At 42.4% G+C, this 17,313-nt stretch overlaps 1 protein-coding gene across 1 annotated transcript; it reads left to right on the top strand.

The window, feature by feature from the left end:
* Positions 1–9,263: 9,263 nt before the first annotated feature.
* Positions 9,264–10,028, top strand: LOC124689221 (putative homeobox-leucine zipper protein HOX26). The gene is made up of 2 exons (XM_047222777.1): positions 9,264–9,623; positions 9,717–10,028. Exons 1-2 carry the CDS (start codon positions 9,264–9,266, stop codon positions 10,026–10,028), a joined length of 672 nt encoding a protein of 223 aa, XP_047078733.1.
* Positions 10,029–17,313: the final 7,285 nt, after the last annotated feature.

Raw genomic sequence — 17,313 nt, 5'->3', positions numbered from 1 at the left:
AGGCTTCATAGACATATGATCAAACAATTTTGCCTGCACAAATTTCTCTACATCCAAGAGAGAGGAGAAGCTACACCGGCCGTGTTTGAGAGAGAGGAACAAACAACAACACATGTGTTGGAGGGAGTGTGCACAATCTGCTGTTATATGCTGCAGCAGGCACACAGAAGATAGAGCAGCTGCAACACAACGCACGCGAGAAAAAAATAGCTGCACTGTGTAGGAGAGGACTGCAGTCTTCAGTTCACCACACAATCGTGAGCGGTAGAAAACTCACCATGGAGGAAGCACAATCGCGGTGCTATTGGCCTAACTCGCGCCGCTCGCGCCCGCCCCGTGTGTGGTGCAAGGAGGAGGCAGAGACGACAGTTGCCTCATGCTCCCGTCGTCCACATGCGGGGTCGACGGTGCGCCTGCAGGTGAGCGAGCGCCGGACACTGGGTATCTCGTGGCCAGATCGAACCCAAACCCCAGATCGACATAGAGAAGGGAGCGACACGGTCTAGGGTGGTTGTACGGTGACGGGAAGGTACATAGGGAACATATGAGGGTGGGTTCTCACCTCGCGGCGTAGGCGTTGTCTTCTGGCGGCGTTCGGTGGTGGCCCGTGCTCTCCTCGTTGAGCTCCAAGGAGGGGGTCGTCCGCAGATGCCTGATCCCGCTCGATGAAGCCGAAGACGGGGATCTCCAGGCCAAGCTACTAGTGCTAAAAGGGGGAATAAAAGGTAGCAAAAAAAGAGGAAAGAACAACGCCGGACAAAACGGGAGATAACCTCATCTGGAGCTCTGACCCCTCCGTGAGGGAGCTCGGCGGCTAGCTCGGGATCTCGCCCTTTCTCAGAAACACCAAGCCGGCACCGCGCCTCAAGCCGCCGTCGAAGAGGAGTAGGGCGCCGAGCTCCTTCTCTGCACCACCATCCAGGGCGTGCCGCGTCAAAATTGGCTCCATAGACACCACGGCGACCACGGAGAGGAGCGGGCGCCGGCCGGCCTACGGGGAGGGGATCTGGAGCATCACCATATGCCCCCGGCGCATCTGATTAATCGGGCGGAGAGAGCCTGCTGCGCCGCCCAAGCTCGCCACCACTCCAATCCACTTAAATCCGCAGGGAAGCACAGCGGAGCGATACATGGGCTAGTACGGTGTTTCGGCGTGGCTTACAAAGCGGGGAACGAAGGCGCCGGCCGATGGATGTGGGTGGCGGGCTGGCGACAATGAAAAGGAGGAGATTAGACGGGAGCGAAAAATGAGAGGTGGGGCAAGACAGCCGCTCAAATCGCTGGTTGCTAGGATTTGCCCACCGCTTTGACTAGCCTCTTATGTCAGAGATACATAACTGCTACATCTACTCAGCCCATAACGAAGCCCACATTGTACAGAAGGAGAGGAGCAAGAAAAATTTAACAGAGCACCAAAACTGTACACCAAAAAATGACTGCAGGATTGAGTCACAAATTGGTATACGTGTCAGCACGATGTTAAATCAAAAGAAGGCCCAAAATTATGACAAAATAGATGTTGGTTGCCCTATAATATAGTAGTTATACTCTGTAAAGATATCAGTTGTGAGATGTTCCTCTTGTTCGTTAGAAGGACAATCGTATCTGACCGCCACCCGGATCGAGCATACAGTTACCCTTCAAACCCGACTACGTAAGAGTAGTGCAGTACTTTGGCTTAGCAATGCGCACACATACACATACTCCTGGGGCAGTCAACGCGACATGATGATGACATGATTAGTTAAAAGAATCGTATAGGATGCATTCAGCAAAATTGCACCTACCTTGATTTGATTTGACTATCGCTTTCATCTCGATCTTGTCTAATTACTTTCCCAAAAGATTGTCCCGACGAAAGCGAGAGTCCTCTTTTTGAGATCATGTTTTGACCAACGTCGGTTCACTAAAAGGCTGAAATTTTTCACAGGTGACTCAAAGACCACTAAACAATCGAAGTGATTTAAACTTCATAAGAATTCAGACTCCGATATTTTAGCAATAATATTGGATAGAGTAATACTCTAATAATAAATAAAATAGTCAATATTCTTACATTAGCGGCAAAATGTGGTACGTAAGCCAGCGACAAAAGAAAAAGATCCACCGATGCATCAACATGAAACTTCTCATCAGGGAAAATGTTATCATTGCAAAGATGCTGAACTCTACAAAAAAAAAAAAGTGACTATTACATAACATATTCGAGATGAATTATAAGATTCATAAGCCAATCAAGTCTGGTATTTGCAATATAATCCTCTCCCCGGCAGCTTTGCCACCTTCCTCACTGTGAAGCAGAGTACGAAATTTAGAATTTACCATAGAGTACGAGCTAAGTGCAATTCAGCATAGCATGGGTACTATGTCGTCGGGGAAATACTAGGAGGCTAACCAGTTGGAAAGAAAAATAATATCTCCTCAGGGAGATTAGTTCTCGGCAAACTTGGTACTATGTAAAATGGCATTGTATATGATTATATTTTCTTCCAAATCCAAAAGGAGTTTTATATAGATTAGACTATTCTATTTCTGATCAAAATTCTTCTGGAAAAGGTAATAGTGAGAGAAAAAAGTATTGACTAGCCAAATAAAGTGTGGTCTGCTGACCCAAAGATCAGGGAGGGCTGTGTTAGTAACTCAGCCCTCCTATAGTTAAATGGCTTTTTAAGCTCCCTGCCAAAGAAAATGTATGAAAAACCCTCCTAAGAAGTATATATGCGCAAATGCAATGCTTCAAGCTTATTGGAAACCTTATCTCTTTTCTTGGGCTGGTCTAATGGTAAATAAGAAGTTTTCTTTCACTTTGTATCATTTCTAATTAAGAATGACTCAGAAATTACATTCTTGGAGAATAAGTGGTCGGGAAACACTATGTTTTAGGAACAATATCTAGCTCTATATAACATTGGCTGTTAGAAAAATAGTACCATTGCTATTGTGCCAGAGTCCCCTTCACAAAATGTGATGTGCAGGCGATATTTAATTGGCCCAAACTTGCATCATGGAATGCTCTTCTTGATCGATTAGCAATGGTCTAATTATCGCCGTGGAATGAAAAGTTTCAGTGAAACCTACATGAGAATAGTAAATGCCCCGGTGGATTCCATGTAAAAAAGCACTAGTTTGGCCACACTACTAGGGAAAGGCCTATCGCCGGCGTACCATTTTTCGCTACCGCTGGCACACCAATGTACGCCGGTGGGAATAAGATGGTCATAACGTCTTACCGCCAACGCACGAGCTGGTGCACCGGAGGTAACACGACTTATCGCCGGCGCACCTATCTTGTATGTCGGCGGTATTTTTTTCGAAATTAAGAAAAGCCAGATCTAGATCTAGATCTAAATCAATTCTGGTCGGGATGTAGGTATGTTCATCGGTAACCGTGGCCATGTGGGCATCGCGTAGGAGATGATTGCTGGAGCATGGAGGAGCTTGTCATAGGAGGTTCGCCGTCGCCGGAGGGCCGCCGGAGAGAGGTCATCGGCGAGCTTGAGGAGGTGGTATCCTTCAGGGAGGTCGCTGGCTTGAGGAGATAATCGTTGTAGGGAGGTTGCTGGCTTGAGGAGGTGCTGGCTGGAGTATCCTCGAATGTAGGGGAAGCGGAGGAGGAGGAGGAGGAGGAGGAGGAGGAGGAGGAGGGAAGAAGGTGAAGAGAAGAAAGAGGAGGAGAGAAAGTGAGGAAAAAGAAATGTCTATCGGGTTGGTAGCATATATACCCCAGGTTACCGCCGGTGTACCAAATATGGTGTTGCGCCGGGGGTAAACTTTTTATTTTTTTCATCAAAATCTTATACCTCCAAAAACTTTGTTTTCCTTTTTGATTTTACCAAACCTAAAATATCTCTAAACGGCCTAAGGCCATTGAAATCAGATATAAAAAAATTCGTAGATACATTTTGATATAAAATAAACTTTTTCATCAGAGATCATATGCAACCAGAGAAGCCGTTTTACTAAAACATGACGCGATTTTGCAAAAAAAAAGTCAAAATTTATGTTTGTTAATTTTCCTTAAAACTAGATGACATAACATATGGAGCAAAAATATGTGCCACTTACCGCCGGTGCACCACTATAGTGGGGAGCCGGTGGTAATCAATATACCACCAGTGTCCCACTATAGTGGTGCATCGGCAGTAAGGGTGGGTCGGATTTTTCCGCTGACTTAGACCTCACGAGCCTTATCCCCGGCGCGTCTTTTTGTACGTGCACCGGCGATATTTTCTTATCACCGGTGCGTCTCAAAAGGCGTGCGCCTTGTAGTGCCAGAAGTGACCGTTGATAATAAAAATGATATAGAAAATTAAGACATCACTATAGATTAACTTTTTGCATGGTATCTTTGTAGATGAGTAATCCTCGCAAAGAACACCTTGTAATACATAATTGGCATCCCAATACAAAGTGTGTATTTTATCATCATGATTAGACAATAACCGAACACTTATTTTGTTCAGTAGAAATTTTCACGTTCTATATGGTCAGACATCAAGTAGCTTCTAACTTATATCGATCTGGTAGTGTTGCAAATGTATTTGGCAACTGGTTACATGGTTTGCATCATAAGTTTACAATTCTTATAAGGCTAGAAGCGCTTGTTGTTATTTGGTGGCGTTGGCTAGCAGATATGACAAGAATTTTAATGACAAAAATTCGTATATCATGCATACCTCCAAGGTCCCAAACGCAGGAACCAAGCAGAGATGCAAAAGAGGTGTGCGATCAATAATGGTGGATCTAGGACTCAAAATTATACGCCCAGCTAATGAAATTGTAGCGCAACAATATGGGACTAGAATTAAAGTTCACAATAACAACCAAAAGTGGGATGCAATAGTTTTGGTCTCTATATTGCATCAGCTAAGTCTTAAACTCAATACCTCCGCATGCTCTAGCCTATTCTATCAAAAACCGATCAGAGTAAAGAAACTATGTATACTCAACATGTACAATACAGGAACAAGGAGTGATTTCCTTAAAAACGACGAGGGAGACCATAGAAACCTAAAGAGGGAGAAATACCAGTCCTTATCAGCCTCGCGCAAGCAATTACACAATGCTGTTGTGAAATGTATATGTGGATTTCATAGCCTTTTCCATCAGTTCGGACTTTTTGTTCAAGTGGCTAGTGCATGAAGCTTAACATGGTATCAGAGCCCCAGGTCTCGAGTTCAAATCCTGGCTTTCACATGGTTTTCGCAATTAAGTCTAAAAATTGATGTTGCCCCCCTCTTTAGCCACCGCTGATGCCCTATTTCGGTGTGCTCTTCTTCTTTCACGTGTTGACTTTCTCTTCTCCCGTCACGCACGAGTGGGGGTGTTGTGAAATGTATATGTGGATTGCCTAGCCCTTTCCATCAGTTCGGACTTTTGGTTCAAGTGGCTAGTGCATGAAGCTTAACAAATGCGACTAGTCGTCGTTATTTATGCTATCAATAACCTCCTCTGCAAGCAAGCTAAGTTGCCAATTTCACTAATTATTATAGGCTTGGAAACTTGTGGCTTCGGCTGCCTCTGAGCTCCGATGTAGACCACAATATGGCACCATGCGAGAGCCTTTTGTTTTCCAGTACTCTCCAGTATATTCACACGATTAGGCACTTATGCCGACTTTTTGCGAATTATTGGTGCGATAATTTTATTTTTCGAAGGAAAGTTTTATTCTGCTGACTGGATTATGTCGAGTCTAGACCAGAGGCTGCTAGTACGTGACAAAGAGTAAGCATCTCACTGCTAGTAAAGTCAAATATTCTAGCAAGAAAAAATAGCTTTCTCACACAATCATTCATGTATGTGACTTTATATTAAGGGTGTGAATATAGCCAGGTGGTTTCTGCTCAAAGTCAAGAATAAAATGAGCCGTGTGTATCTTCACAAGAAGACATAGCCAGCGTTTGACTGGGTACCTTCTGTTTTGTCCTTTTCCATAACATGGTCTATAACTAGTCGCTCCGTACGTACTTGCTACATGACACGACAGTTATGAGCCGGTCTGCGCATGAGGTAGCAACTAGTCCTGTTTTCATACGTGAAAGCCAATTCTTCCATGCGATATCCGTCTATTGCATACGTACGTGCAACGACCAGGCGAGAGGGTCGGATGCAGATACCAGGTAGTACTAGCACCTACCACGTACAGTGTCCTGCATGTATGATCGAGTCGTTCGCACTCACCTTTGCGTGGATCCGTCTTCACCTGGTCGCTGATAATATGACTGATCGATTAAGATTTACATTTCTGTCTGACTCAATTAATTACTCCGTAAGTTGTCAATTTGATGAGAAATATATATTACAAATAAAATATATCACTAGAAACTTCAGGTGTTATATTTTCTGATGGCATAGAAAGGGTTAATTGGATCTATGCCACTCCAATCTTCATGAGTTGGGGAAATGCCATTACAAAAACACAAGTTGGACACATATGCCATTACAACTATATCATACCTCTCTCTATGCCATTTTCTTCACTTAAAGAGGATAACGGTTTGAAAAAAATACATGTATTCAATGTGTATTTGAATACTGACCATATTACCCTATGTCCAAATTAGGGACACTTTCAGATGTTTGGGTCACCAAAAAAGTCAAAATATGGCAGACAATTTGAATGACCCAAAAAATCTGAAAATTTTAGAAATTCAATCATACTAATACAAGAGAACTGCTCAATTTCTAGCCGATTTTAGGCACATATGGACCATTAAATTGTTTCTCGGCGCCGACTTGCTCTGCGAGTACCAGTGTGTGGCTTCTCATCTTGCCCTTACAAACGAACTGATGAGCTACTTCCTCTGCTCATGTAGGAAGGAGATCGATACATCCAGATCCCCATCCGGATTTTGGCCAAAAATCATAGGAATGAAAGGGATTTTGCAAGTTGTTGCTGCTAGGTGAGGCATTTTTAGTAGGAGTGGATGATAGATGGATCGCAGCATTCCATGAATCCAGCCGGCAGCCAGCCTACCTAGGGCGTTGCCGCCTCTAGCAGCGCCCTCCTCCACCAGCGACCGCCTCGAGCGAGCCTGCGCGCCGCCCGCTTCCAACAGTCCGCCGCTAGTTCGTGTTAGTTTACTAGTTTGGGTGGATGGAACTCGTCCGTGCAGCTTGCTCAGGTTATGAATCGAGTCAAGTGACTAAGACATGAGTGCGAACATGCAAAAGAAATTAAAATTGTTCATATAAAGGCATGTATGGATGTATAAGAGTAGTATATGATCTGGTATTAGATGAAAATGGCATAGATAGAAGTATGAGAGAATTGTATTGGCATATATCCAGCTTGTATTGTGTAATGGCATTTCCCCAACTCATGAAATTGGAGTGGTATTGATCCAATTAACCCTAGTTTTTAATTATGTTATATATTGTATATTATATAGGTCAAATTAGCGACCTATATGCACGTGTAAGACTAAACCGATATGCAGGGAGTACTCCCTATAATCATGCATCGATCATGTAGCCAGATAAAAATGCCAACACTTTTTTGTCGAACAAATCACGGGGAAGTGACCCCTTCCAGAAAAATGATTTTTGCCAAGTGTAAAATGTTTCGAACTCGGCAAACAAGCCTATTTCCCGGGTTCTGCACCAGAAACACATTGTAAACAAGTGAACTTGGTAAGAAGGCAAAAAAAAAAACACTCAACAACAACAAAATACACTCGGCAAATTCTAATAAAACACTTGGTTTTAGTTCGTCATGGCAAACAATTGGGACACTTGGCGGTGGCTCAGAGTTAAACGTTAAGCGTTAGTTTGCAAATTTGGAGAGTTCGACTGCGTTAATTAAATTTTCCCTCTTCCATATTAATTGTTCCTTATTTGGTATAAAGCTGTACTAAATCAGCCTAAGACAGAAGTATAGACTTATCGTCTCGTAAAGTACTTTCAACGTCCCAAAATATAAGGTTTCGCTGATCAACAACTTACAACTTCGATAATAATTTGTACTTATAATCACTACGGGAAAACACTTCGTTGCCGTGCGACATATCGCACGGCAAAGGCCCTATTTTGCACGGCAAAGGCTTTGCCGTGCGTGGACGCACGGCAACGTCTGCACGACAACGCCTCCGACAGCAACGAAGACATTGCCGTGCGCATGACCAAACTGCACGGCAAAGGTCTTTGCCGTGCGCGCGCTACGTTGCCGTGCGGCAGATCCTTTGCCGTGCGACATGTCTTTGCCGTGCGTGCGCCTCGTTGCCGTGCGGCAGATCTTTGCCGTGCGGCATCTTCTTTGCCGTGCGTGCCACTCGTTGTCGTGCGGCAGACTCTGCCGTGCCAGCTTCCTTTGCCGTGCGGCAACGCCCCAGCCCGCACGGCAAAGGCTCCTCCAGGCACTCCCAGCGCCGTGCGAGGAGCACAGGCTGGTGACGTGTGGCGCCTTTGCCGTGTGTATGCACACGGCAAAGTGACCAAAAGTCCTTTGCCATAGTGAATATGTCTACAAAATTAAGTACTTCGTCTGTTTATACATTTTGAACTCATATAATTTGCAAAAGATATTTGCAAAACAAAACACAACGACACCATTTATACATTTTGAACTCATATAATTTTGTAGTTCGTCCGTTCTCTTTTAGTCTACATCTTAGGCTAATTTTTTCCCATATTAGTCTACATTTTAGTTTTGTAATCAACGAAGTAGAAAACGAAGCAGCTCTACTCTCTGTATCGGATGTCATTACTTGTAGCTTGGAATGGTTTTTTACATATCAACGTACTATTATTAAATGATTTGTTAATTTTTCTTAAAAATTGTAGAATGTTGTAAAAGAGAATTGAACGGAGGGAGTAAATAGAAGAAAAAAAACTGTCGTGTAAATTTACTTAGTAGCTAGCAGGTTGATTACTAGCCGCGTTAGTGATGTCAAAAAAAAAACTAACCGCGTTAGTGCAAAAAAGAAAATTGATTACTCGCATGTTTTGGTCACGACCAAACTGACAATTACTTAATTAGCTTCATGGCCTTTTGACTCATTGACGAGTTCCCCACAGTCAAACCAAACATTATTCACCCGAAGTAATCTTACCGATGGAAAACCTCTGTGGTGCTAATTGTCTTGCTTAATTCGCACAAGAAACCGTACGCGCTCGTGCGATGCGACCATGCCGAGTGTCTAGTGGGTAGGAGCTAGCTTGGCCTCCTGTGCTATAAAGCCTTCACCTCCAGGAGCCAACAAGCAAAAAAGACAACTCTTGATTTTAACTTCGTCATGTCTAGCATCACGACCATTAGCAGCGGCATGGAGGAGTCGCTTGACGTAGAGGAGTTCGTCGACACGAGGCTGTCCCTCTCCCTCGTCATCGGCGCCGGGAGCCGACCAGCACCGCCGGTGCAGGCGCTTCTGCCAGCATCGCCGCCACCTGGAAATGAAGCGACGGCGGCGGCTAGGAAGAGGAAGGGATCAGAGAGCGGTAGAGATGGTTCCACTGCTACGGCAGGGCAACATGGCAAGAAGGCCAGGAGAGTGCTTGGCGGCAGCTGCGTCGACGACGACGGAGGTTTCGCGGCCGACAGCGGCGCGAGGAAGAAGCTCCAGCTCACGGCGGACCAGGCGGCGGTAATGGAGAAAAGCTTCCGCGCCCACAACGTCCTGTCTCATGTACGTCCATAACTTCTTTTTGTTGATCTCAGTAGTAATTTGCGTACGAGATCATCATGGGCCGGATTCTGATCGGAATATTTTTAATCGCAGGGTGAGAAGCACGATTTGGCGCGGGAGCTCGGGCTGAAGCCGAGGCAGGTGGAGGTGTGGTTCCAGAACAGGAGGGCGCGGACCAAGCTGAAGCAGACGGAGCTCGACTGCGAGCTGTTGCGCCGCTGGTGCGAGCGTCTCGGCGACGAGAACGAGCGGCTCCGGCGAGAACTCGCCGAGCTGCGCTCATCCTCGTCGTCGTCGGCCTTCTTGTCCAGGCTCACGGCCGCTGTGAGGGTCAACGAAGCGTGCCCGTCCTGCAATAAGCTTGCCGCAACCGGGTCCGGGTGTCGTCCTAATAGCCGAGATTGATCACTGTCGTAGAAGTGATTTCTCGTTTGTTTCAGCAAAATCGTTTGTTAGTTATAGGACAAGAAGAGATACATGACTATATAGTGTATTAGGGACTTTGGGTAAACTCCATGTTCACCTGGGTGTTTGAAGATTGATATGGATATTTGATTCCTCTATGGATTTGCAATGCCGACCGGACGATGATGTTTAGCCAAAAAAGAACGGCTAAGTTGTTGAAGTGCAAACTAAATGAATGTGTTTTGTGTATTTCTTTTTTTGCAAGAAGTCTAGCGATAATAATCAATAAGAGTACTACAATTCTCGCAAAGAGTGAAAACTATATAAATTGGCCTTCAGACCACCTAGCGACGATTAAAAGCATTGAAGACGCCACAACTTCATCATAGTTGTTTCACCCATGTCGTCGACTCTGGTGAGTTGAAAATAGTGCAGTCATAGATGATAGATGACGATCTTAACAATACTAGTGTCGCTTAGAAATAGTTATTTCTCATATGCCTCGTTTGACCATGTTATTTGAGGCATTTGTACAAGAAAGTTTGTACATACGGTGCGAAGAACAAACCACGACTATGTGAACATTTCGCATACTGCTCTTTCCATCCGTATATATCATCATGTCCGGTTCGATAATGGATATTTTTACGGCATACTATTTTATTTTATCTCATGTGCCTTTGTAAAATCCTTTACAGTATGTTACATATTTTTCTCTCTCTAGCTACATCATAATGATATTTTTCACTACCTAAATAAATAGTCATTAACATTTTTAAACAAAATCTTATGAAAATTGATGTATTCCATGCTATATCAATCTTAAGAATTTCCTTGAATGACAGTATTTTGGAAAATAAAATCTTGAACAAAAAGGTCCGAAAAATAATTTCACATGTAACTAAGAAAATTAATTGAGTTATAATAATATTACAGATGCACCTAAATAAAACTAAGCAAATAATTAGGTAAATTTTACATGGGTAGATAGTGGCAAAGTGTTATAATTAGATATTGTAAATAGGAGTATAAGAATAATTGGTTGTCCATGTCCCATGTCAATAAGATGTTACAAAATATGATTATCGTGCTGAATAATTTATCATCTTGTGTAGAAATATAAACTATTCTCTTAATTAGACGATATGCAATGTTATATGCAATGTTATTTACGGACCGAATTCAACATTCTTGATGCAGACAGCTGTTCAATAATTATCATATCTAGCGTAAAAAAAAATGAAGCACTTGTATTTAGCGGTAGAAAATTTATATTCTTATATTGGTCGTTGATCCACAGAGTACTAAAAGTATTCGCAGGAGATGGAATTCATACAACCTAGTATATAAGACAATCACGTCATGTAAGACGCACTAGCAGTATGTCCGAATCTTAGAATGTTTTAGGCTATTCATTATTGGATTGCGGCCCCTAGTACTGAGTGGAAACTGAACGCGTGTACGGTTTATTAATTCTTTCTCTCCTTGATTACGTTTGCCCTGACGGAGTAATTTGCAATCGGTTTCATAACATACATGATAACTGAAGACCAAGGGAAGAAGAAACTGACTGTTGTTTTCGGGTTTTAATTAGCTCCCCTGAGTCCAACCACCGTCAAGTAGACTATTCCTTCCAATGAATAATCTGGCTCGATGGCTTCCGGCCGGAGTCAGAATAAGAGAGGTGCGAGAACGAAAATGCAGGAGGGAGGCATCGAGAACGATGTCGACTCTTCAAGATGTATAGTGATCGAATGGTCTTTGCCGGCCTAGCAAGATGTATTTCGATCGTGGGTTTTGTGTGGTCGTGCCGGCTGATACGAACCTGAGCTGAGCAGGATTACGTGTATTAGTATCTTTTTTCAACAACAACGGCGCATCCAGGAAATTCCGAAAGCTTCGGCCATGTACAGCGTATGAGTCGGAATCAAGAAATCTCATCCTGTTTTTGAAAACCGTGACTTTACATATCGAGCTAGTTTGAGCAGTAATTATGGGAGCTCATGAGTTAGTGTCAGTAACCGCGGCGCTTCCACGAGAATTTGTCTTGTTCTACTGGTGTAAAACTTCAAACTATATGTGTTTGACTGTTTGCGAAAGTCATTGCAAAAGTACTGTCAAGATCTTGGGCGAAAAGGATGGCGAAAAGTGCTTCTTCCTTTGTCTTCAAAAGGTGCTGTGTTGGTGCAAACTACTCTATTTTGGCTGTTAACATACGGAGTAGAAATTAATCTTCAAAAAAGTGCTGCTATTCCAGTTGGAACGTCGGGTGTAGGTGGTCGCAGGCTAGATAGGTGTCTATCTAAAACAGATGGTAGAGTATCTTTCGGATTTATGATCCCACTTCAGTTGTTTTTTTACAATTGTCTGTTGTTACATAAAAGATTCGCTCTTTCTGTAAACTACTGTATTTTAGCTGTGTGCATATCTTAGCATTCATAAATTGAGGAGCTAATCTCTTGTGCGATTGTATCTTCTTGATTTGACAATATGGGCATTTATTATGGTTCTATGCATGCTAGCATAGAGAAGAACCCACAGATGTTAGCCTTCTCTTAGCAAAGGATAATATCTTTTAAAGAAGAGTAAATTTCACTTTTTACCCTGTAGTTATGCATTTGTGACACATATTACCCCATTTAGTAGAATTTTTACCAAAATATTCTATTTAGGATACTTTAAACACGGTTTAGACCCAATTTATTATTTTACTTGTTATTGTTAGATAGAATAGGTATGATAAGTCGATGTGGAGCGATAAAATATGTAAATATAGAAGGGTCTCATGGATGATTTATGCCCAAACTTGTTTAATCCATATGTTCCCTTCATCACTAATATTTTTATATTTTTGAACCCCGATCGTCACCTAACACCTTTCCCAATGGACGCAAACCAAAAAAAATAAGGGTAGAAAGTCTTTAAAATGGGTAATCTACACAAATGCAAAACTACAGGGTAAAATGTAAAATTCACTCTTTAAAGAAAAATAAGTCATCATATCCATCCTAAAAGTTGTCCTCTCTTCTCTTAGACATACTTTCGATTATAGGGACGAAACACTGCAGTAAACATGGCTTGATGGCTACAAGCATCAACCGATGCAGAGGCCAAGGCATTATATTACAAGAGTGTCGGCGGTAGGTGATTGTCATCTTATCATGCAACATTTGGGTCCATCATTAAATAAGATACATATAGTCAGCTTGCGCCAAGTTATTTTTCATAAGACAAGGATTTACATAGCTCCGAGGGGATCCTCAGGAGGCGATTAGGGTTCCTCTGCCTCCCGTCGGCGACCGCCTCCGATCTGGCCGCCTCTGTGGCCTTCGGGCCATGGAGGTACGATAGATCACGGCTCTCATTGGAGGGAAGACTCCGTTTCCCAGTTTTAGGGTTTTCGTTCACCGTCTTTAGGATTTTTTTTGTAGGGGCGACGCTCGGGTGGTGGTGGCGGCGCTTGGTGCAATAACGTTTTCCCGGCTTCAACCCCATCTCGATGGGGACATCAAGAAGCTTGTGGGTATGGTGTGGTCTTCAAGGACTTCGTCTGGCTGTGGGGATATTCGAATCGTCAAGGAGCTTCATCGGCAGTTCATCCTACTTCTTCTTCTCTAGAACGGATGTGATCTTTTCGACCCGTTCGGCGACTTCCCGTCCCCAACCAACAACGTCAACCTGACTCTAGAGGAGCAGCAGCGGTGGCGCGCCGTCGACACGGTCTGGAGGTTGAAGATGAAGGGCTTCTCAAGGATCTCGTTGTAATTTTCGTTTTTCATGGGCTGCTTTGTACTGTTCGATGTTTCTTTTAATGCCAGTGTTTTATTCGCAAAAAAAAAAAAGATTTACATACCTTTAGGCTGGAACAGCTGGATCCAGTTGACAGCCACACCTGCAAAGCAGAATCTGATTCGATTGAGCTAGAGGCTGCGATCGACCAAGTACTCCGTGAAGCTATCAATGATTGAGACGCGTACGTGTCACGTCTATAGCTTGACCGCTTCAGGTTAATGTTCTTACCGACTGCTTCAAATGTTTCCTTTTCTTCACGAGCAACAGACAATCTGACCGTCACCTGTATCGAGCATATCTGAACATTCACGTACTTTAACATCCGACTATGCTCTGGCTTAGCGACGCACACATACTCGCGCGGCGGTCAACCAAGCACTCGTGTCATGGTTGAAACGAATTTTTCTTTTGTTGAGCAGAGATGGTGACATGACTGGTTGATCATTTCGATGTACCACACACATATATATATGCATGCACCTACCTTAATTTGATTTGACTATCGCTTTCACCTCGATCACATTCTATTGCCAGAAATATTATTCGATCTCGTGTGTGCTACCTGAAGAAAACGACGGTTCTTATTCGAGACCAACATAGATAGCTGGTTCACTGACCAGCAAAGCAAGTAATAATAGCATTTGATCACGACCAAGAAACTGACTTTGAGTAACTGCTGCCGTTTCCTCGTCTTAATTTGCTTCTTCTCAATCCAACCAATTAAATCAGTATTAACCTACTATCCTACTAACAAATTAAGTACGGAGTATAACAATGTGAGCGGTCTAGATAGCAAAATCTTTTCTATAATCCCGACTCGAAACCGCAGGTGAGCGGCCATGTCCTGAATAGGCATAGACGTCGCACACACACAAGCTCACCCCTCAAACTGCGGAAGGGTATGGTATGGTAATCTACTAGAAGGACCTCATGTGATTTACCGCACCGCTTTGGTAATTTTATAAAATATCACCAATGTTTCATCTAACGCAGTTTTTTAATTGCATGCCAATTTAATTAAACCACTAACAAGTATTTTTGTTAAGCACATAATGTTGCTATACACACAACTCACATAGGTTCAGCTCATGCAGCCTATTACCATTTTCATTTTTGGCGAACCGTCATTGATACAAAAATTTAAAATGCAGATATATAGAAAAAAAATGGTGCATAATTTGGATGCAGATGAACAACAACACCAGTACATGCTACTATAACAAGCATAATAATAATGTTTTGACTATAGAAACTATATCTTAGCTATGTTAACTCATTGCTTGTTTAGTGTTAAGTTACACACAACATGGCATGATGATCAGGCTTTTCATCGCCACTGGTTCATAACTGCTCATATGGAATGGAAATATTTCACAACATGAAAAGACCAGTGCTCGTTCTACATGATAAAAGAATCAGGGCGTCCCTTGAATCAGTTGGTCTATTTATTAGTGGCCAAACAATAGCTGCATGGTTGCAACTACCACTGAGACACACATTTATCAAAGTCCAAAGAAGAAAAGTCTTTCTCAATACATCTACAATTCCATAACAGCGTAATCTGATTTCTTTTCCACAATAGAGAAGTACAATAAGTGGGTCATTAAGGGTAAACCATGACACATGGAGATGCACCCCTCACATGGCATGACAAATTGTAGTCACGCCCATTTGCAAAAGATCTTACCCTTTGTAGCTGGCCAGCAAATATCAAGGAAAAACTGCCCGCTGCTACAAAAGAGTTTACAGATAAGCAATGCCACTTTGTGCAATGTAGGGATTATGAATTGTCTTCTCCCTAGGGGAATTCTAGACATGTAAAGGGAAGTCTTGATCAAGGACAAGAGGAAATATCTAGTTGTAGTGTAGGTTACCTGAAGTTTCAAAACATGGGGAAACTGAGGCGTCCTAGCATTGAGATAACAAGCACCAAGAATATGACAGAAGTTGCCATATATTTATCAGGTGCATTTGAAAATTTGAAGGATACAAAAGTCCCATGTTTTAACTTCATCTAAGAAGAAGATGGAATTTCAAAATTAGGCAAGCTCTAGATACAGAAACAAGAAACTACTACCTCCGTTTCGATGAATAAGGCGCACCCGCATTTCGAGACGAACTTTGATCGAAAAAATTGAGCAACCAAATCTTGATTATATTGTACGTAATTAGTATCGGCTTCGTATTGAACAATACTTTCTAATGATACTAATTTCATACCAGCAATCTTTATATATTTAAAGTAATTCTTAGTCAAAGAAAAACAAGCAAAACAAAGACGCCTTATTCATTGAAATGGAGGGAGTAGTATGTAGCATGTACAAAACGGTGCACTACCTAATCTATAGTAGGCAAGCCACTAATTATTATGAGTCACTCATGTGCTTTTGTTGGATCAAATATTCATGATGGTGCGACGTCTGAAGTTATAGTGGCATGGAGTTGAGTACCAAAATCTACTGGTGTACTGAATGAAATGGTTACTGAATAGAACGCTAACTCATATGGACCAACTGTTTGCGCCATACTAGTATGACCAAATGTTTGTGTCATACCCACGTGAGCCATTCGTCAAAGCTTGTCGAAACTTGTTGGAAGGATGATTGAAATGAAAAATTTGCATGCATGTGTTAATCAGTAGGTCAACCTAAGAAGATTAGATCAATATGACAACTTAAGAATACTCTTCCTTCATAAGCAACTCTCCAACATCCGATGGGTACATAGGTAACCCAAGCGCAACAAACAAACAATTTTTATGAGAAGAAAATAACCAATATTTTGACCTGGAAAATTGAACAATGTTACACGCTTCGATGCTCTATCGATTAAAATGTGTATTATCCATTTTGAAAATTATAGACCATCAAAAGCAACGGAAAAAATTTGCGTCGGTAAAATACTACATCCATTTGTCTGGAACTGAAGAGTATTGGGGCAGTGGCCGACTCCTGCACAAATTCACACCGAGTTTGCAGTAGTGTTGGGGCAGACACCACTGAGACGTGGACGAAGCCGGTGGACAAAAATCCAGCAATGTTGCCGTTGTGTCGCTTCGCTGCCAACACCTAGGAACCTATATCCGCCACACGAGAGAAAAGGCAAACACAAATCACATGGATCCGTGGCTGCCATTATCAAGAACGTCGTCAAGACGCCCACACGACTACACTGGAGCGGATTAACGGTGTTTAGTACAACAAAATCTATGGTTGTCAAAGCTTGTCTAGAAAATAATCTAGAATTAAAATACTGTTGAGAAGCAATGTGTATGCCCATAATCCTTTTTACATGTGAACTACTAATTTAGTCAATAAAATATAAGATAAATATCACAAAAATTATACTATAGGAAACTTTTTTGAATATGAATCCAATAGTATAACTTTTGTGGCATATATCTTTTATTTTGTTGACCGAATTTGTAGTTAAACTTGAAATGCGTAATACCCATGTAAATTGGTATGGAGGTAATACTTCCAATTTACATAGA

This window comes from Lolium rigidum, chromosome 2 (genome assembly GCF_022539505.1).
Source record: "Lolium rigidum isolate FL_2022 chromosome 2, APGP_CSIRO_Lrig_0.1, whole genome shotgun sequence".
NCBI lineage: Eukaryota > Viridiplantae > Streptophyta > Magnoliopsida > Poales > Poaceae > Lolium > Lolium rigidum.
The sequence above is the reverse complement of the archived record's forward strand: the minus strand, read 5'-3'. Positions and strand labels throughout refer to the sequence as shown.